This window comes from Chelonoidis abingdonii, chromosome 1, assembly GCF_003597395.2.
Source record: "Chelonoidis abingdonii isolate Lonesome George chromosome 1, CheloAbing_2.0, whole genome shotgun sequence".
Lineage (NCBI taxonomy): Eukaryota > Metazoa > Chordata > Testudines > Testudinidae > Chelonoidis > Chelonoidis abingdonii.
This window is the reverse complement of record NC_133769.1, coordinates 256848633-256870836: the sequence shown is the minus strand read 5'-3', so window position 1 is coordinate 256870836 and position 22204 is coordinate 256848633. Positions and strand designations below refer to the sequence as shown.

At 43.3% G+C, this 22204-nt stretch overlaps 1 protein-coding gene across 2 annotated transcripts; it reads right to left on the bottom strand.

The window, feature by feature from the left end:
* Positions 1 to 1358: 1358 nt before the first annotated feature.
* On the bottom strand, positions 1359 to 21796 carry LOC116819903 (sulfotransferase 1C1-like). 2 transcript variants are annotated; one of them, XM_032771980.2, is made up of 8 exons: positions 21670 to 21796; positions 15981 to 16158; positions 7463 to 7600; positions 5249 to 5346; positions 4781 to 4907; positions 3711 to 3805; positions 3305 to 3485; positions 1359 to 2543 (listed from the first exon to the last, which is right to left on the bottom strand). In XM_032771980.2, exons 2-8 carry the CDS (start codon positions 16150 to 16152, stop codon positions 2431 to 2433), a joined length of 924 nt encoding a protein of 307 aa, XP_032627871.1. In that variant the 5' UTR covers positions 16153 to 16158; positions 21670 to 21796; the 3' UTR covers positions 1359 to 2430. The 2 variants fall into 2 exon arrangements, with proteins under 2 accessions (XP_032627871.1, XP_032627870.1); XM_032771979.2 differs by lacking the exon at positions 21670 to 21796 and adding an exon at positions 16894 to 17083.
* Between the last annotated feature and the right edge of the window lie 408 nt (positions 21797 to 22204).

Genomic DNA, 22204 nt, shown 5'->3' with positions numbered 1-22204 from the left:
GTTTAACCTCATCAGGTTTCTTTTGGCCCAATCCTCTAATTTGTCTAGGTCCCTCTGTATCCTATCCCTACCCTCCAGTGTATCTACCACTCCTCCCAGTTTAGTGTCATCTGCAGTCCACACCATCCTCTAGATCATTAATGAAGATATTGAACAAAACCGGCCCCAGGACCGACCCTTGCGGCACTCCGCTTGATACCTTCATGTTAACTTTGGCTTTTTATTACCAGTAGCAATGCCTGTGCAGCTTCATTTATTCCTCTCTCTGTTAGTTTATTTTACTCAGTGGGAACATAACACACCATATTACCTAAAATTAGACAACCAGGCTGATAAGCTTACTCTCTAGAGGCAATGAGCTGATAAATATGTGCTCCATGTTCTGGAGTCTTTCTATAGTTAAGGGTGTAATCAGCTTTCACTTGCAAACTTACTTTGGGCTTCTCTCAACTCTTCAGAAATGGTCTTTTTGTTTAAAATGTTGAATGTGCGGTTAGCCAGAGGAAAAGGCTGTTGACTAAACTGGAGGTGGTTCAAGCATTCTGTTTCTGAGATGTTTCAGAGTAGCAGCCGTGTTAGTCTGTATCTGCAAAAAGAACAGGAGTACTTGTGGATGGTGTAACACCAGTAGAGTCTTGGGCTAGCGAGCAGAGCTCAAGCTTTGTGACTAGTCTGAGCCTTTTCTGGTGCTGCAGTGTCCACACAGCTACTTTTAGCGTGCTAGAGTGAGTCTGTCTAAGTGGGCTGCAGGCCTCGCTCCAAGCTGCAAAGTAGACATACATTAAGTTCTGAAGATTCTTTTTGTCACCTCTCAAAAAGGGCTTGGCCTAGAAACTTCATATTTATATAATTCTAATGTTCTTTATCAGATCTGCTCTACAGGACTCTCTAAGGCAGAAGTTGAAGTGCTATTTTAGGTGTTATTTGCTTCTGAAATAGAAACATCAGAGCGCTATCATGGCCTGGTAGAATTTAGGAGGTTCCTCACAAATGACAAGCCTTTGAAAAGGATGTGAATGACTTTATGAAACCTGTACACCTTGTGTCCATGTGCTCTCTTGTTCACTCACACACTTCATTTTGCACCCACAAATGTATGCTTTGCACCCTCTACCCCACAGAAGTACCAGCGGCAGTGTAGTCTTGTGAAGTGAGGCGAGAATTGGGAACAAAATTGCTCTCAAGTTCTACTCCTATCTGTTCCCTACTATATGGTCTTCATATTACTTTGCAGTTACATAATACCTTTTCATCATTCAAGGCTCTCAAAGTGCTTTTACAACACATCATGCTTCACAACCACTTTGAGGGGTACATTTGTTTCAATATCCTCATTTTATAAATAAGAAATTGAGGCTCAGAAAGGTTATGTTTAATGACAAAATTTTCAAACATGGATGCCTAAAGTTCAGCACATCAGGCCCCCATCTCAAAAGGTATCAGGCCCTTAGCTTCTGTTAAAAAAATTAGTGGACGTTATGAGCCTAAATACCTTTGAAGATCCAGGTCTAACTCTATAGTTGGCACCTAGCTAAGCAGTCTGATTTTCAAGGTGCTGAGGCATCTCAGTATCTGACTGACTTCAGCTAGGCAACTAAAGCCATACTTTGAAGTCTTCAAAGTATGGATTTAGGTGCCTAGCTTTAGTAGCAAACTGGTTTGTTTGAGGCCTGGAGAGCAGGTCAGTCCTAGAGGTGGAATGAATATAGTTTTCTGATTCATAGTCCCATAAACTAATTTGTTAGACTAAACTGCCACCCATGCAAGTCATTTAGGGCTAGATCTTATATAGCATGCAGTATGTATGGAGGGAGAGGGAGAATAAGTAACTTCAAATTCTTGCATGACACCATTTCATCATCTGCAAAGTGTAGCTAATAGTACTTACTTTCTGCACTAATGGAGTGTGAGGCTGGATTACAGTTTTCCCAGCACACTGAAAACATACAAACAACAACAGCATGTTGCACTTCAATAATGCCTTTTATCTCAGGGTTTTTACTTGCTGCTGGGAATGGTTTTAAAAATATTGGATATTACCATCTAAAGTTTTACAAATGTGAAAAAAAAAGCAAATGAACAAGACCCTACAGCCCTGCTCTTCAGAAGAATTTTATGAACACCAGGAATAAAAGTTGGGGATGAGGGCATAAATTTCATCAGGGAGATCACCCCAGGCACCTCTTCAATTTAGGGGTGGGATTTTGAGGGATTCCTGCAAAGTCTCTACAGTACATTACTGCTTGACTCTAGTTTAACTAAGATGTTTGTCTCAAAATTAGGTTTACACAGAGAAAGGGGATGCTCAGCCCCGTAAAATCAGTGGTGTGGAAAACTGGGGCATTGTAACTTTAGATGCGCAGTTATTTTGTGAGGTTTTTATAGGGAAAGTGCTAGTAGATTATAGAGAATAATCCCCATGGCCCCTTCTCAGAGCTCCATGCGGAAGGTCAGAGAAGTTCTAGACATCTTCTTCCTATAATCGTCATCAAATTTCTCATTCTGTGCCATTGTGAAATGGTTCTTCCAATCTCCAACAGTCCCTACAATACAGGAAAGCCAAGGAGATATTCAGTCACTATTAGGAAGAATTTTTCTACTTCATCCCAAGTCCTAAAATCCATTATCACTAACTCAAAAGATATTAACAGTTCAAATGAAGCGCTAATTCAAAACACAAGAGGAAGGAAGATGAGGGAATACTAAAAATATAAAACAGCAGCACTGTAACAGGTTAACTCACCCCTTAAGGGCTGGGGTTGGCTCAGATTGTACTATAGAATGAGCCATAGCTGGGAGAGATCAGGATGACTGTCCTAAAAAGTGCAAAAGGAGGCTGCAGTCAATGAGGAAGATTAGGAAAATGAGAAACACCGCAGGGAGCATGAAGGGCTTCTGCAGGGAAGACCTTGAGACTAAGGGAGCTGGAAGCTTCTGTGGAGAAACCCAGACAGCATTTGGGCCTAGAAGTTTGTGGGCCTGTAGGCCAGGGAGCTAAGCTCCAGCTAGGAGGAGCTGGAAGGATAGACTATGAGAACAGACTAGGATGGCATTGGTCTGACTGAGATAAGAACCAGAGCAAAGTATGGACTGTTGTGTGGCGATGGACTTTATTTTGGAACCCTGAGGATTGTTAAGAAGTTTGTTATTAAACCAGCCCAGAGTGTGAGAGAGAGTGTAGTTCTTATCCACGTATGCAATTCTTAAGGGGCCTGCAAGAGGGGGATTAAAAGGGCAGGGTACCAGCAAAGCATTCCCTTGCCACAAGAGGGCACTCTGTAAATGTCCACACTGCTACAAGCACCTTTTCTCATGAATGGTGAGATTGAGTGGTCCATTACTGCAGGAGGTTGAAAAGTGTAGTTTGCCATGGGGTTGTCCTTCATTATCTCAAATGTTGTGTGGTGGATGATTTTATCGAGAACTTCATTCTCCAAGTCCTTCTCCAGGAACTGTAACACCTTTTGGATTTCACGCTTTGGATCCTGTGGAAGAAGTGAAATTGGATAAGAAACCGACCCAGGAAGAGGAAACAAATCAGATAGGGAAAATTTGTGAGGAAGTTTTAAATGTGGGAATCTCATCTATCATTGGGATGTGGATCAGCTGAAGACCCAACTGGTGTTAACAGAATATTGCTGTGGGGAGCTCATACCTGCTGGAACCCTGAATGGCAACAGAGCACTATGAACTCTGACTCACCCACTCACCTCCTTTAGGTCTTCATAGAAGAGGTAGAGAATACAGTGGTTTTCTTTTGCATCCCACCATCCTTTTACATGATCATACCAGCAACCCCAAAGCACTGAAAGCGGGAGAGTAACCAGTAGTCAGCAAGTAGCAATGTCTGATCTATCAAGATATAGCCCCATAAGTGAAATATCTGAGTATTTAATCTTTAATGATCCGCAATGCCCTAGAGAAATAGGAGTATCTTACAGATGGGGAGCTGGGGTGGGGTAGTCCTTTACGTTGCAAAAAACACAAAAACCAAACCACCACCACCAAAAACCAGCAGCAGCATCTAATCTCAGAGTCTGGATCTACAGACTCAGGGTGTGAGGCTCACATTACAGTTCTAAAAATAGCCATGTAGACTTTCCTGTTTGGGCTCTGAAACCCAGTGTGCGTGTGCGGGGGTGTATGTAGACAAACACTGAGGCAGAGAGAGACTGAGCACTTCTCTACACAGCACAGCAAGTTAGGGTGTCACTCTACAGCACACCAGCTTACCATATGGTAACATCCCTTGTGGGCACTGCTAGTAGCAAATTAGCCTATAATCTGGGACTGTTGGAGTGCTGTAGCATGTCACATTTACATGGGTTGTTACTGCTTGTGACAAGCTGGTGTGGTGTAGATTCACATTGCATAGGAAACAACATTTTCCAGAGCCCCAGACAATCACCCTATCTACTTGGCTATCCTTCCTCTCCAGCTGACCGCTGAGCAATATGTCTTTAACCTCAAAATGTTTGGAAAAAAAGATTAAGCTTTAAAAACAAGGAATTTGTGGGTTTTAGGGACCATAATGGAGCATGGGGGTGGGAGGAAGAAAAAGAGATAGAGGAGTTCCCTGGAGTGAAAGGATAGAGAAAGGAAGTGCTTGAGTACTGGTAAAAGACACCAGGATGGAATGGAGTTCCTGCTGAAATGTTTGGAGTAGATTTCCCTATAGTAGAGTATCAGTGTTGGTTCAGAACAATGGATGGGGGCTTAATATAAGTAGCATGAATTTTAAAAAAAAGGAATAAGATGTTGCACAATTGGTTCCATTCACCTTGTCCAGCCATGAATTTCTTCAAGAACTCCTCCCAGGTCCCTGGCTCAGGCATATTTTTATTCATTCTGTGGAAATGGTAGTAGGACACCAGGTTGTCTTTGGCATTTCTTGCCACATAGATGATCTGGATTGGGTGTGGAAGCAAGTGAGAGAAAGAAAGACGTGAAATAATATGTATATTTAACATTATAGATGTAGACATGTACAGAGGGTGCTGGGTGTTCTGCTGTGTTCTCTCTCAAAAGATGGTCACCAAAGCCATACAAGTTTTCTGCTTGGGAGCTGCCATTTCCCGAAACCAATTTGTGACTGAATGAAATTCCTTCACTTTCATACAGAAGCTAAATATTACAGGGAAGATGGGCCTCTAGATTTCAGAAGGAGTCTGGAAACCAGCCTCACTCCTATTTAGTTTTAGTTCATTTCCAAATAAAGTAGACTTGAGCCCCACCTTCCCCTCATTACCTTACACTCTTGCTCCCAAAAGGATGGAGGCACCAGTTGTACAGGGAGATGAGTTTTCAGTGTTCGTGGGGAAGGCATCGCTTCAGCTAGTTCCAGGCCTGCAAAATATTTTGTAGTAATTCTCCAGTGTCCTTCTATCCAAACTCTTCTATGTCTGTCTCACATCATGTGTGGGATTTTGACTCAGACTTTCCAGGGAAATGCCAGTTTGTATCAGTTTATACATATCCAACTCTACCTCATTGCAATCCGGCATGGAAAACATTGTATAACATGCATCAACCATCAGTGTCCTTGAGACTTTGCCTGCATTCTTCAGGAATGGTGAATGTTGATTTGTATACATATTTGCTTTTTTGGGATACTGTCTGAATCCCTCTAGGGCAGGGGTGGCCAACCTGAGCCTGAGAAGGAGCCAGAATTTACCAATGTACATTGCCAAAGAGCCACAGTAATACATCAGCAGCCCTCTTATCAGCACCACCACCAGCTCCCAGCACCTCCTGCCTACTGGCAGCCCTGCTGATCAGCACCTCCTCCTCCCTCCCCATCAGCTGTTTTGCAGCATGCAGGAGGCTTGGTGGAGGGAGGGCACAACAGGCTCAGGAGAGGGATGGGAAGGGGTGCAGTGGGGGGCGGGCAGAGGCTGTTGCAGAGCCAGGAGTTGATCAGGGAGCACCCCCCCAACACGTTCAAAAGTTAGAGCCTGTAGCTTCAGCCCCAGAGTTGGTGCTTATAAAAAGGAGCTGCATATTAACTTCTGAAAAGTTGCATGTGGCTCTGGAGCCACAGGCTGGCCAACCCTGCTCTAGGGCAATGCTGAATATTGCATGTACTTGGCTGGACCTTTTCCCATTACAGCACTCAGTGAATTTTTGTTTTACTTGCAGAAAATTTCTTTCTAGGTCAAGAGAGCCATTGGTAGGATGACCAGATTGTCAAAGTGAAAAAAACTGGGACATCTGTTATGGAATGGGAGGCAGTGAGGGTTTTTTTATTTAAATGAGGATTCAGGCTGTGTGAATCAGAGAGACAAGAGGGAACAAGGAAGTTTTTTTTTTTTTAAACTTCTTTCATCTAAGCAAGCATGTTCTCTTGTCTCACCACTCTGTCCCCTTTAGAGTAAAATCAGTATGTTAGAACAAATATGGTGGAAGAATGGAAGAAAACAGTATTTACCTTAACTATTTTCTTCCAGTCCCAACTTAATGACAGTATTTCCAATCCTATACCTCCAGAGTAGCATATTTAACAAAAATTCTTCCATTTGTCCTGTCATTATACTCTCCTCCTCCTGGGGTTTCTGGCTTTAGATTAGTTTCTATACTAATGTCATTGTCTCCCTCCGCTGCCACTTCCTCTTGCTTGATCCTTCCTCTTCTCTCCCCCAGAAACAGGTGCCCTTTTTGTCCTTCTATGCCCTGACACAGTCAGGTGTGGGGGAGGTGAGGAGATGTACAGCTACTAATCCACTCAGAATATGCGCTAGGGAAGGTTGGCTTGAGGGCTCACTCACTGGCAGGCCTCATTGAAGAGCTCCTGCTCATAGACCTGAAAATGCCCAATGACCTGTGTAGAGATCTCTCCAGATAACATGACAAATGGAACAGATTTTCTTGGAAAACTGTCATCTACAATGGATACTCTTTCAGTGGATAATATTTTCCATTATTTAGAAAACAAAATTTTGATGCCATGATTTTGGACAAAATCAAGTCCTGTTTGTGTTATAGAGGTTCTCAAACTGCGGGCTGAAATCCCTCATGGGGTTGTGAACAGGGCTGACGCTTCCATTTAGGTGGCCTAGGCAATTGCCTAGGGCGCCAGGATTATTGGGGGGCAGCATTTTGCTAGGGGGGGGTGGCAGGTGGCTCCGGTGACCTGCCGCAGGCATGCCTGTGGAGGGTCCCTTGGTCCCGTGGCTCCAGTGGACCTGCTGCAGGCACGCCTGTGGCAGGTCCACCGGAGCCACGGACCAGCAGACCCTCCGCAGGCACGCCTGCGGCAGGACCACCGGAGCTGCGGACCAGCGCGCAGGGCGGCGAAATGGCCATGCGCCTAGGGTGCTGAAAACACTAGCGCCTGTCCTGATTGTGAGCTGTCAGCCTCCACCCCAAAGCCCGCTTTGCATCCAGCATTTATAATGGTGATAAGTGTTTAATTTATAAGGGGTGGGAGTACAAAAAAGTTTGAGAACCATTGTGTTACGTTTACCATTTGTATCAGAGCTGAAAGGTCCAGGCAGAACCCACTCAATGAAAGGGTGTCGCAGATAAGTGGTGGCACGTTTGCATTTCTCAATGTCTCCATCATGTTGGATCATATCCACAATCTCCTGTATCCATGTTGTACCTGAAAATTAGAATTTTATGTATTTCCCTACTGCAGTGCAGAGACACTTTTCCAAAAGAGATATGGAAGCTTGTTAAAAACACTGGCTGGATGGTGACCACAATCAAGGAAGACTGGGGAAGTCACAAGGCCATTGCTACAAGAGGATGATAGGCATGGGGGTTAGAAGGTGAATCGGAGACAAAATGCAATGGTAGGAAGGGAAGTTGAAACTTTTAGTACCTAAGGAAAAGCCTCTAGGCTTGCATTCAGGACTGTGTTCTTGTGTGGTAGAAATTAATGAATAAAAGCATTGAGTTCAATTGGCTATGAATTGTGGGATTGTTTGTTTGTAGAGATGAGTTAACATCAATTTCCATCTTGTAGGAAATTCCAATATTTACAGTTTTTTTCATCCTGAACTAGGACAAAGTGAACAAATCAAAGGTTTCAATAAATGGAAAATTCTGAAATTTTCATTTGAAAACAAAAATATTCAATGTTTCAATTTAGAAATATTTTGTTTTGAGTTGGTTTGACCTTAAACTGAATCTGGCTGAGTTGTGGGGTGCCTCCTAGGAGTTGTAGTTTGGGTGCTTCAAACACTGATTCTCCCCCATGGGCTGAGCTCCATGACTTGACTACAGATCCCATGATGCACTGTGACGGTTCATCCAGGGGAGACTACATTCCCTGTAATGCATTGTAATCTGGCCAAGGAGTCCAGCCTATAGGAGAGAATGGGGGCATGGGAAATTGAACCACAGGACCCCTAATGCACTACAGCAGTTCAGACAGATGCCGTTTAGTGTTGCACTGATCCAAAATCAAACATTTCAGTTCCATGCAACAAACTGAAATGCTTTTATTTAGGATGATCTCACAATATTTTGTTCCAATTTTGCTTAAGGAAAATTGAAACAAAATAGAAATTTTGCCATAGAAAATCTCAGCAGCCATATTTTCTGTTAAAAACATTTTTACCACCTCTAATTTGAGTATTTGGATGACCACCAGGCATTCAAGAATGTTTTAATCCTAAAGCTTTACATATTTTTGTTCATCCAAAATTAGTACCTGAAGTTTGTTGTTCATTATTCCCTTATTTGAAAGGTGTAAATCTACCATATGATGTAAGTGGCCAATCCCAGGACACAAGAAATAAATACTAGTGTAAAAGTTAAGGTAGCCCCCCTTAATAGCTTACAAGCAGCCTCACATACACAGTACCCTGAACTTTTAAACTTTTTTTTTCCTCTGCCTCAAAGCAGAGAAAACTTGCTTCAAACCAGTTTTTATAAACAAATAACAAAAGCGCAAAGTTTGACACCTACCAATCAAGTGTTAACACGCAAGGGTCTTTGTCTAAATATGTATAAAAATTTGTGTAAGGCAGAGTCTTTGTACCAAGATGCAAGGCTCTCCTTTGTTCTGCAGAATAAAGCATCTTTTCCTTATCCCTGTCAAGCTGTTATTGGCTCTCAGCTAGGCAGACCCGATATTTCGGTAACAGTTTCTGGTGACCCCAGATGGGACTCTCCTAGCTCGGACATCGGACGGCTGCGACGAACTAGGAGAGGCGCCACCGGGCTGTTTAGCCCCTCTTCTTCACTTCACCGCGGCCTGTGCGGTTCCTGCTCCGATAAGGTGAGCCCTAATAGGATAAGGAAACGTGTTCTGGTTTGCTATCTGGTTCTGTTCAACCAGTTATTGTTTTTCTGCTCTGTACATTTGGACGTTAGGTGTGTGGGCAGAACTGAACCTCTCGTTCGTAATTCCTCAGGGTGGAAGCCATAGCGTGCAATAAAGCTGAGGTTGAATTAAGATCCTTCTGTCCAATCCCCTGTAGTGGTCAGTGTAATAAAGGTAGAAAATCCTAGTTTAGACCATAATTCCCTCTGCTCTGTGTAATTCTCTGTTTAAGTGAAAGAAGACAAATGGGTGGGTCTCTGGGTAAACCCTCTAAAGATAGCCCTTTAAATTATATGTTAAGTAAATGGCCCCTGCCCGGTGTTCAAAAAGGGATGTCAAGGAAGTGCTTTTTACAACTTTGCACCCAGGATTGGCCAGACCTGGGAACTGCATGGCCCGCGTTTGGCTCCTTTGATATTCCGACTCATTTAACCCCTTTGTGCCTGATGTTGGAGAATCAGGTACCAGGTCAAATGGACTATTGGTTTTTGTGGGACGATGAGGCTCAATGTCGCTTGAAAGAGGTACAAATCCAGCCCCTTTATTCCTGAAAGCTTCTGCCCCTCACGAAGCCGATTGTTAGGAGGATTACCCCGCCCCCCACGTATTGTCCTAGACCGTGGCCAACCCTGGCAGTAATACCACTGGCTGTGGTGGACCTGGTTTTCTCCTCTACAGGGCCTGAGACAGCAGCCCCGCCATCGAAAGTTGAGGAAGCCACAATTCAAGCCAGTAAGCTAACTAGTGGAGTGATGGGTAGTGGGTACACTTCTCTGACCACCGTCCTTAGTCTGTCTTGTATGAGACAGGGAGCAGTCTATGGAAAAAAAAACAGTTAATATCCAGGCACCCCTTCGGACCATCCCAGTTCCCACAACGGATGGGAATGTTGTAAACTGTTATGTTTGTGTCCTTTTTACTACTGCAGACCTTTGGGCCTAAAAAACGACCTGTAGTTTATTATTCCCCAAAATTAGATGCTGTGGCACAAGGCTTTCCTAGCTGCCTCCGAGCAGTGGTCGCTGTTGGTCTCCTGGTACCCCAAGCAAAACAAATTACCTTGGGCCATCCGATGACCGTATGGACCCCACATGCAGCCCAACAGCTGTGGGTTCAAAAATGCACTCAGCATTTAACTAGTCAGACTAACACTTAAAAGTCTGTTATCTAAAACCAACTTAAAAATTAAACAATGCCATACCTTGAACCCTGCTACCCTGTTGCCTTTCAGGGACAATGAACATAAGCCCTCACATAATTGCCTTCAGGTAGTACAACATCAAAAAACCTTGTCTAGATCTTTCAAATGTGCCCATTCCAAATGCTGACCTGGAGCTGTACACAGATGGCTCTGGACGAGTCATGAAAGGCCAACGGATATCTGGATTTGCAGTAACTACTCAGTTTAATGTATTACAGTCTGCTCCCTTGGCACCCTCCACTTCAGCCCAGGCAGCAGAATTGGTAGCCCTCACCTGAGCATGTGAGCTGGCAGCAGGTCAGTTGGTGAACACACACTGACTCAATATATGCCTTTGGTGTTTGTCACGCCACAGGCCACCTGTGGGCAGAATGTGGGTTTATCTCCTCCAGTGGCACCAAGGTTACACATGGGCCCTTAATTCTAAAACTATTGGAAGCCATTCATTTGCCATCTCAGGTTGCTATCATCCATGTATGGGCCCATCAGAAAGGGAATAATCCCACTGTCTGTGGGAACCGACTGGCCAATTCAGCTTCAAAAGCTGTTTCCCTACAGCCCTATGTTGCACACCAGATGGCACTCATGTCCTCTTCCACCAACTCCAGCCCTGGTCCCTTTTATCCCTAAGCCATTAAAAATTAAGCATTGGAAAAGTATGGGGGCCACTGAGATGCCAAGGGGGGAGTGGCAACTACCAGATTAAAAAAAAAAAAAAAAAGTGTTGCCCCGAGCTGCTTTGCGGCCTGCCCTACTTAAACTACAGCAGGAAACACATGGTGAAGCAGAAGCTATAGCAGCTACTGTAAATAGACTTGGTATGCCCCTGGAGTGTTCCAGGAAGCTAAGAGTCCTTACTACCTATAACATCTGTGCAAAATTCAACCCATGGGGGGAAACCTAAAGGCCCCCCTGGAGCCAGGTTATGGGCATACACGCCCTTTGAACAACTCCAAATTAACTATTCAGAAATGCCTAAGTGCCAAGGCTACGACTACCTTCTTGTAATCGTGTGCCAACTAACTGGTTGAATCAAAGCATTCCCGACTAAACAAGCAACTGCCTTAAAGGTGGAGAAGACCCTATTAAACCATATCATTCCTAGGTTTGGCCCTCCTAGATCTATTAACTCTGACCAAGGAACTCATTTCACAGCCCAGGTTATTCAGGCCCTTGCAAAGGCCCTGGGTATTAACTGGCTTTTACACACCTCTTAAAAACCACCATCTTTGGGACAAGTGAAAAAAATAAATCAGACTTTAAAACTTAAACTCTCTAAACTGTGCACTCAGACTGGGTTAAAATGGCTTCAAGCCCTGCCTCTGGCCCTTCTGGCAGTTTGAACTGCCCCCAGAAGCCAGCTCCGTCTCTCACCTTTGAGCTTTTATTTGGCAGGCCATACACCAGATTTGCTAATCCAGGACCTGTAACTAATTTAGCCACTTAAAATAACAAACCTAACCAAATATGTTTCCCTTCAAATTACTCTCACCACAGGTATGCAGCTCAATTTCAGTCCCTACCTGCTAATGTCCCAACTCAAATCGCTCTAGAAAACTGGGTCTATATAAAAAAATAAAAAACAAGCCTCTCCAACCCCAGTGGATGGGCCCTTTCCACGTCCTCCTTACTTCTCACACTGCAGTTCAAGTGCAAAAGCAAAACACTTGAATTAATCACACCCGAGTCAAGCTAGCCCCTAGGCTGGGGCCAGAAGCAGACAACTCCAGACCTCGAGGCAGCCCTGCCAGCTCTTCCCACTGCAGCTCGGAAGAGCCTGAAGCAGATGATACCTGGCAGACTAAGCCTCTCAAGGAACTAAAGTTCCTGTTCCAACAAAATAAGTCCTGAAACTGACTATAAATTTCTGGGTGCTGGTACAATGGTTATTTGCTTTTAGTTTGCCCTTTGTACATGCCAATCCCCACCCAGTGGTTAAATCCTTACAGCAACTGGCCACATTGGAACACCTGTCTGATTGGTGGCTATGCCACCAAACTTGTTCTAAAAAAAAATATAGGGTTGTGGGCTGTTCCTGCAAATCTCTCTGAAGTACTCTCCTTGCAGGTAGTACAAAAAACTAAATGAGGATCGATAAAAAAATACCAATATAGTAAATACAAAAAGGTGTCTAAAGTTTGTCATTATTACTGGGTGGCTAAGGGGGTCCCTCTTTTTAATATCCTTAAAATTGGATATAACCTGCCCCTTTGTTTAAAAAATGCTAAAAGGAATTGGGAAAAAGGTAGGCTACCTTCCCCTTAAAGCCTGTAACCAAACTCTTCAGTTTAATGTCAGAACCGGAACCTTTTCCCCTTTAAATGTCTTTAAAAAAGCCTAAATGTCCCCTTGCCTCCTACATGAGGCTTTTACTGTAAAATCAACAGGCATTCTTTATCAAGGGAAATGGTTCCCCTCATTCCTCCCACTGGGCCTATAAATAGCACACGTTTTATATAAATATTTACTCTGGCATTGTGTTGCCTCACCCATCTCTTAAAAAGATGTCTGAATGCCCACAGCCCATGGGATCGCTTGTAAGTTTCACAGCTAATTTGTTTGCTATTGTGGGAGCGTCCTAAATGCTACCCATGCCCTAAAATGCTTAAATATTTCCCATTAAAGGTGCCAGAACTGCATAATAGGTACCTCCCAAGCAGTGAAATGTGTCAGTGACCCAGCACCACCGAGTCACAGGTAATACCTTTACCCTCTCTTTAAAACCCCCTGGCTTATATTTTATCTGTGGCCATAGCACCTACAAGGCTCTCCCTCCCGGCTGGCAAAGTCGGTGTGGTGTGGCCCGGCCCGAGTGTTGCCTAATGTCCAAATTAGGACCATGTTAAATTCTAGTCAAATCCTCAACCTGGGAAGCTATTCTCACAAGCTTTTTACCCCCTCCATAAGGACTAAAACCAAGTGCACCAAAAATCCCTTAGCTGTCAGGCAAACAGAATTCCATTCCTTTGTTCATGCACTCATTCCTGGGATGGGGTAGCTAAACTGAAAAAAAGCAATTGTAAATGTTTCTGCAAAGCTTAAAAAACAGCTAATGCATCAATAAACGCTTTTCAAAAGTTGCAACAAAATTTAGTAGAAGTGGCTATGCAAAATAAACGTGTGCTAAATGCCATAAGTGCTAAATTGGGGGGGGGGGGGCTTGTGCTCACATAAAAATGCTGTTTTTATGTTAATCACTCTAGCTTAATTAAAAAAATTACAGGCTATTAAAAATGCTGTTTTCCACGCTGTGTCTCAATCACACCTTTAAATTTAAAAACTCTCTCCCAGACCTTGAATCATGGTTTACTGGTCTCTTCTGTATAATTGTTAAATTATTTTCTTCCTACGTATTGTTTGGGTAGTAATGCAATATGCCTGTAATACTGTAGCCAGAGGCTCTGCTGTCCGTAAAGAAACCCAGTACCTGTCTCTTCAGGTTAGGTTAAGTTAAGGTAGCCCCCCTTAATAGCTTACAAGCAGCCAGTAGGGGGAAGCAGAAGCCACACACACACAGTACCCTGAACTTTTAAACTGTTTTTGTGTCTTCTGCCTCAAAGGAGAGAAAGCTTGCTTCAAACCAGTTTTTACTGAACAAATAACAGAAGCCCAGTTTGACACCTACCAATCAAGTGTTAACACGCAAGGGTCTTTGTCTAAATATGTATAAAATGTTTGTGAAATTTGTGTAAGGCAGAGTCTTTGTACCAAGGTGCAAGGCTCTTTCTTCTGCAGAATAAAGGATCTTTTCCTTATCCCTGTCAGGCTGTTATTGGCTCTCAGCTAGGCAGACCCAATATCTCAGTAACACTAGCTAGTGAAGACAGACTGAACAACCTGTAGGCTGAAGATTTATCCAAACCTCTTGGCAAATACTAATAATTAGGGCTATGTTTATGTTATACCAATATAATAAAAACCAGCAGGATCTTATTAAGAGGGATAAGGCAAAGATGCCACTTTTATTGTAAATATAATAAAGCAAAAGATAAAATGTTTGCTTTTACTACTTATTCCTTATACACACACATTCACACAATCATTCATTCAGGTTCTGCATAGGTGTTATAGTTACCAGCCCAGAAGTTGCTCATGCCAAGTTACTGGCCAGGTATCTTGGTCATGAGGATGGACCCAAGTCTGTGTCAGATGCACCTGATGCTCTTGGAGGTTGGCAGCAGAGCCAGTGACTTGAAATCCTCAGTTTTTAGAGTCCATTTTTATAGGAATTAATTCCTATGTTAGTCTATGGGAACTGTTTCATCCTGCCGTTGTTGGCTCAATTAGCAGATGGCACATTCCTGGTGGCTCCACACTATTTAAAGTGGCACATTCCTTCCAGGTGTTTATGGAGGATCCCAGTTTACCCTCTGGGGGCTGTCTGGTGGTCCACTTGACACATTCTTTGTCTGATGGATCCTTTCCAGGCTGGCACCTCCCTAACTGTTCACATTCAAACATTCAACATACATTCCATATCGTAACCATATTTTAATTTACTGTCTCCACCACTTTTGGGGTGTGTGTTAATTCCTATCAGATTCCCTGCCCTGTAATCACAGAGGGTGGGAGTCTGTTTGTTTACATTGTATCAATTACAGCTTAAGGCTAGCATAGTGTTTACTTCAAGAACAAAGTCAATTAACCTGTTTGTAAGTTTTACGAAGTAAGAGAGTATCTTTCACAGGACAGATAGTGTTTTCTGCAGACAGGAGTTTACAAGTTAACATAAGAATTTAAGATTTTTGTACTTGGTGAACCTGGGGGAATCACTATTAGTACCTTCTTTAATATCCCTACATTTACACTTAAGATATTAGTGTAGCCCTACATGTGCTGCTGTAGCACTTCAGTGTAGACACTACAGTGACAAAGGGTTCTTCCATCACTGTAGTTAATCCACCTCCCCAAGAGGCAGTAGCTAGGACAAAGGAAGAATTCTTTGTTGATCTAGTGCTGTCAACATCAGGGATTAGGATGGCAAAGCTAAATCTCTGAAGGGTATGGTTTTTAAACACTCTTGAGAGACATAACTATGCCAATGTAAGTTATCATAGACATAGTTATCATAGACCAGCCCTAACTAAAACTTGCAGAATTCAGGAGTTGTTCATACCTGAGTCACCAACAAAACAAAAAACCCTCCCCTACAAAACTCACAAGCCCTAAATTCATAATAGTTCAACCTTTGCTTCATTGTAAACTGAAGCAACCCCTAGTTAAAAATCAAATACATACAAATTGTGTGTCACTGCTATACATTTACACAAACTGAACTAAAGATTTAATCATATGATATTAGACTAAACTATTTGCATTTTGTAAGTGGTTGGTTTTTTTCCCCCCCTGATAAGGAAGCTAGAAGTCACTGGAGCTCTGATGAAAGGCCTATGCTAGTAATTACATACATTTCAAAACACAAGTCTTGATAAAAGTATTGCAAAGCACGAGTTTCAGTGCAAGCAGATAGTTCTGTCTCAACCCATTTCCACTCCTCTGTTCACACACCTGCTTTTGCATAGGTTGTGATGAGCAGATCATCAGGTCTGGCTCTGAAGTTCCAAATTTGATCCCACCTGTCACACACACTTTTTGGAAGAAGAACTCCACCCACTTCATCTGTTTCAGAGCGTGTCATGGAGCACTCTAGGCTCAGATCTTTCATCTTATCCAGGGGCATTGTGTACTGCATGGAGAAGAAACAGGTTGCCAATAAACAGGTCTGCTCTAAAGAAGTATATGCATTTACTAATCTAATTTCAGCCAGGGACTCAGTGCACTTAGCATGGTAAGAGTGTCGACAATTACCTGACTCAGTTGCTTAAACTTAGATGTATCTAAATCCACATTTAGGCACCACAAACTGTACCTAATTTTCACAGGTGATATGCACCTTGCAGCTCCCACTGACTTCTTTGAAAATCATGCCATCGACTTAGGCACCCATATTTGAACATTTTAGCCTTTGCATACATTAAGTAATGTAAATTAATGACATGCACAGGCAAATTACAAACTACATAACTTGGAGCATGATCCTCAGAGGGTTTGAGAACTCACAGTTTCCACTGAAGTCAACTGAAGACACCTCACAGAACCAGGTCCTTCTTTACTAAAGAAAACAAAATGGAAAAAGCATAATACTATGTCAGTGCTCCTACTCCTGCTATTGAAAACTAAACCACATTGACCCTTTGTAATTCTCTCATTTCTGGACTTTTATCTTTTGGAATACTGTTGCATTTTACAGCTCTCTGTATCACCTCAGTCACCTTTACCATTGCTCAAACAGCACTGAAAACACATCTGGAAAATTCTGAGATAACTGAAGTTAAAACTGGCTCATCGTTTCTGCTTGTCACAGTTCTCCCACAGAACAGCATGATTAGAAATAGCATGCCTGCTACAACCTAATACTCACAAAACACACTGAAGAGGGGTTTTCTGGAAGGTGCAGGGCTTGGAACCACAAAACTCTGTGAGAGACTTGAAGCTGGAGAGTCACACACACTTGGATGCTTCTGGTCTCTGATGTTGCAGTTCCAGGATGAAGAGCGTATGCTCTCTGGGGGCTGTTCTATTTCTAATCCTAGCTACACCTTCTTTAATATAGGTGCAGTCAACAAAGAAATAGTGTAGGAAATTGGGCAGAGTTTAAAAAGTCTCCTGCAGATGCAGGAATAAGAGAAAGAGGCGGCATAGCACCAGGTAATGGCTAGAGAGTTTCTCTGCCTTGCAATGTATGCTCCTTTTTAATATCTGGAGGGATTTTTTTAATCATTGTAAAAAATGTTTACTTATCTCTGACACTATTAACACGTGAGATTATAAAAGAAAAATAGCTCCAGAGAGGGTAATTTGTTTGTACCATAGTTTAAACAGTCTCAGAATAAGAACATTTCTCCCCAATATTTAACTTAATCTGTACATATAGTAGCTTAAAGGGAAAATAAGTCCATTAGCATTAGCATCTGAGCTAATATTGAGTGAATTAAAAAAAACCAAAAGCCACCTTGTTTAGTTTTCACCCCTTACTGTAAACTACTTGTTTCCTTTTTTCATTTTATTCAGTTTGGACAAGGAGAACAGATTCCATGGTCACTAATTTTTGTTTAAAGTCTGTTTCTAGTCAATTTCACTTTCTGATTGCCAGTCATTAGCATGATGTGCAATATTTTAATCCAAAGGTATATTTAAAAGTTTAAACAATGAATTGTTTTCAGTAACATCATGAGAACATTTCCATTAGATTTTGTCAAATGTTCATTCAACAGGCTGAATTGGGGACTTAAAAGATTACTTCCAATTATTTTAAGTCCATTATTGCCTCACACAGCTGAGCTGCTGATTTTTCCACAAAGAAGTTATCTAAATAGAGGAAACTTTCAGAGCCACCACTGATCTTAAGGAGTAATGATAGCAGAGTTTCCTCCTACCATTGCTCCTGAAACCTGCTTCAGGTGACGAGAAGAAATGCCTCATCTAACTTAAGTGGTTTTTCTCCACCATATTAGAGAATGCATGATACTGCTGGACAGTGGCCAATTCTGCCACTTTCTTGGCTTGCAGATGGGCCAGGTAAATGGCCTAAATAAGTGCCAGAAAGATGTCAATACCTCTGGATTGCCATTTTTGGTATCAGGAAGGAATTTTCCCCCAGGTCAGATTGGAAGAGACCTGGGAGTTTTTCCAGTTTGCTCTGCAGCATGGGTCACTTGCTGGTTTGAAGTAGAATAAATGGTGGATGCTCTGTAACTTGAAGTCTTTAAATCAAAATCTGAGGACTTCAGTAACTTAATCAGAGGTTATGAGCCTACTACAGGAGTTGGGTCAGGTGAAGTTCCATGGCCTGCAACATGCAGGAGGTCAGAATAGGTGATCATGATGGTCCCTTCTGGTCTCAAATTCAGAGCTCCTCCTTCCTACACATACAGCAGCATCCACTGGCTTTTCATCCCTCCTGCCTGATAAATCTTGATCAAGGACACCAATATTGTTTAGATAATTGAAGCTGTAATCCAGAGTACAGAGGCAAACAATCTTAAAAATGATGATACAAAAACTCTGCCCAAGTGGACACTGATGCCCTTATTAAAAAAGGAATCTAAGTTACCCACTAGGCTGGAGGAAAGGGATAGGTACATGAAGGAAGAGAGCCCAGTGGCTGACTCTTCATAGGCCAGGTCTACACTGCGACTTTAAATCGGTTTAATGGCCGATATACCGATTTAACGCTGTATCCGTTCACATGACGTCGTCATTAATATCGATTTTACCGCCTCCTTAAATCGATTTCGGAACTTTCCCAAACGAGAGGAGTAGCGCTAATTCGATAGTGATAACTCGGATTAGGGTTCTTGTGGACGGAAATCGACGTTATTGCCTCCGGGCGTAATCCCAGAGTGCACCATGACCGTGCTTCTGGACAGCAAATCGAACTCGGATGCAGGGGCAGGTAAACAGGAAAAGCCCCGCGAACTTTTTGAAATCATTTCCTGCCTTGTCCAGCGTGGAGCTCTGATCAGCAACGGCTGGCGATGCAGTCTCAAATCCAAAAAGAGCTCCAGCATGGACCGTACGGGAGATACAGGTCTGATCGCTGTATGGGGAGACAAATCTGTTGTATCCTGCTCCGTTACAGAACACGAAATGCCAAAGCGTTTGAATAAAAAACTGCAGGATACACAGCGCTGCGTGACAAGCGTAACGGGAAGCCAGAGACTCAAGTGGACGTCATGAGGGAGGGAGGGGGTACTGAAGGATGTCCGCTATCCACACAGTCCACAGCAGTCTCTGAAAATTATTTCCAATTCTTGGCTGAGCTCCAAATGTCTGTAGGTTCAAACACAGTGTCTGGCGTGGTTTCAGGGAACAGCTCCTCAGTTTATCCCCCCCCACCAAGTGAAAAAAAAGGAAAGATTGCTGTGCTATGGCATTTGCTCAATGCACTCTACGAAAAGCGCGCCAAAAGGGTTGTCTGCTGCCTTCATAAAGGAGGGTGAGCTGTACCCAGCACCACTTCGGGGGCAATGTTTTCTGCCCCATCAGGCACTGTGCTCTCAACACGCGAAGTGGAACTATGGGATAGCTGAGGAACAGCTACCCACAGTGCACCGCTCCTTAAATCGATGGTAGCCTTGGACCAGGGACGCAAGCAATCGATTTTGTGATTGCACTGTGGATGCGCAAACCCGATTTTATAACATCGGTTTTGTAATATCGGTTTAAACTACTTCGAATTAATCGTGCAGTGTAGACGTAGCCTGAGAAATACCCTGGACATTTGTACCATTAAGAAATGAAAAACAGCTAAGATACGATACCTTAAACAGAAGTTATGGGTGGGATGCAGAAATTACTGGTTCTGTGTTATGCAAGAGGTCAGACTACCTGCTCTTAACAGTCCCTTCTGGTCTTTAAAAAAAAGGGAAAAGTGAATGGAGAATTTTTACTGTGGCCTGACAAAGTGCTAGGGGTTCATTTGTTTGTATTTCATCCCACAATTCAAATAAATTGTTGAGTTGTCAGTTTTCACAAGTCATGATTAGGCATTTAAGTTACTCATGATTTCAAGAGAAAGATGGGTCTGTCATGTTTTTTTTGCCATTAGTAAAATGACTATCATCTCCCATTGTTTTCAATATGATGGAAGAAACAGTCTGCCCTCTGCCAAAATGTATGCCATTTCCTTGATCCTTTGCAGGTGGAAGTAAGGGTTCCCCCAATCTATCCTTGGCTAAGATAACTGGCCTACTGATCACATGTGGCATATAGGAGACAGTGTGCAGATAGGAGAATGAGACAGGTCAAGGAGTGAGACTGGTGGAGGCAGAGAGAAGGGGACAGGTGAATATAAATGGCTTAGGAGGGTGAATGAGCAGGGAAAGGAAAATTGAGAGAAACATGGAATGGGGACAAGAGTACCTCACGATCAGTATTCAGTCCAAGGCACAGCACAGAGATGGCTCTTGTGGTACTAAAGGACAATCTTCTTGTGGCCATGGACAGAGGTAAGATCAGCACAATTGTAGTATTGGACCTTTCTGCAGCCTTTGACATGGTGGACCACAAGGTACTACTAACCTGCCTACATGAGATATCTCCACTAGATGGTTCAGCACTACAGTGGTTCTAATTGTTCCTGTCTAGCAGAATATAGAGTGGTGATGAGCAACAGGTTCCTCCCTCTGAAGGCCCTAGCCTGCAGGGTCTCACAGGGATTCACACTATCCCCCTGTCTCTTCAAAATCTACACTGAGACCACTAGAAGAGACAGTGAGATACGATGGAATGGGATTAGCTGCCAGCAGTGTGCCCATGACACTCCCCTTTATATCTCATTCTCAATTGATGCAACCATTGCTGCATCTAAAAATGTCACAATGCCTACAGGAAATTAGTTCTTGGGTTAAGAGCAGCTGGCTCAAGCTGAACCTACAAAAGACTAAAGTGATGCAGCCTGGAAAGAGGAAATGCTTTGAAGAAAAAGCCAGGACATTGTCTCTACTTTCCATTGAAGAAATACAGTCCCCATTCATTACAGTGGTGTGAAGTCTTGGGGTCCTGTTTGACTCTTTGACAAGTCTGGGTGACCAGGTAGCACCAGTTTCTAAAAATGCCTATCATCTCTTCCCCCTGGATGAGGCCCTGGCCATAGTAATCCTAGCATTAGTCACCTCCAGGCTGGATTACTGTAATTTACTGTATCTGAAGCTGAATATGAAGACAATGCACGATTCAGCTGGTGCAGAATATCTGCCTATCTTTTCTATTGCTCAGGCAGCCACGAGCACATCAGGCTTTTGATCAAGTCCCTCCATTGGTTCTATAATGGGATGCCACCCACATATTGCAAGCACCCCCTTGTTCAGCTGTGTGTCTGTACCTCTTTCAGTCTGTGGTGACCCATTCTGGCTGTTTCTCTGGGAGTTTCTAGTGACAGCCCTCCATGCAAGTCATGTGCAGTCTGTATGGAACAGAACTCCAAGACTTTGCCCACTCTGTTCTGGCCCTAGGTCTCCAGTGGGGCCTCTTAAAAGTTCAGATCCCCTTTCCGGAGGTTTCTGACTGTCCAGTTGTAGGCCACTTCCCCAGTGGCTTATAAGGGGGACCCAGGTCCATCCACTCTGTTCTTTTACCCAAAGTACTTTCAGTTACGCAGCCATTTCCCCATTCTTCACCAATGTTTCATCCTTACCCCACGGCTCTTCTGTGTTCAGACCCAGCAGCCAGCCTGGGGCTCTTTCTTGCTCCCTAAGTCCCTGCCAGCACTGAGCTGTCCATGGTGCTGCTATTGGTCTGCTACAAGAACTAGCTTCTATCCTCAAGCTCCAAGCAGCAACTACTTGATTCTAGTGCTGCAGCTCCCTTTATATGGCTCCCCGAGCCCTGATTGGCTGCACCCTGCAGCCTCTCTGATTGGCTGCTTCTCTGAAGCCACTCTAGGCTGCTTGGAAGACTTCTCTACTGCTCTTTTCCTGGAATGGGTGTGCCAGGATCCTGAGGCCTCCAACAGGGGGCCTCTGGGTCTAGTCTACCCCATCATAGGCTCCCATTTAGCTTATGATACCAGTTTAAAACTTTGGTCCTTATTTTCAAAGCAATGGATGGTTCAAGCCACAGCTATGTTAAAGACTGAATTTGGCTCTGTGAACCACTGTGACACCTGTGCTCCTCTGAGGCAGAGATCACAAAGCTCCAGACAAAGTACATGAGAGCTGGGGACAAAGGAT

Coding starts and splice junctions, on each gene's coding strand:
- LOC116819903 (XM_032771980.2), bottom strand. CDS start 16,152: ATGCCCCTGGATAAGATGAAAGATCTGAGCCTAGAGTGCTCCATGACA. Junction 3,806..4,780: donor GAAATTCATGGCTGGACAAG/GTGAATGGAACC, acceptor TCCCGCTTTCAG/TGCTTTGGGGTTGCTGGTAT. Junction 2,544..3,304: donor CTCACCATTCATGAGAAAAG/GTGCTTGTAGCA, acceptor CCTGTATTGTAG/GGACTGTTGGAGATTGGAAG.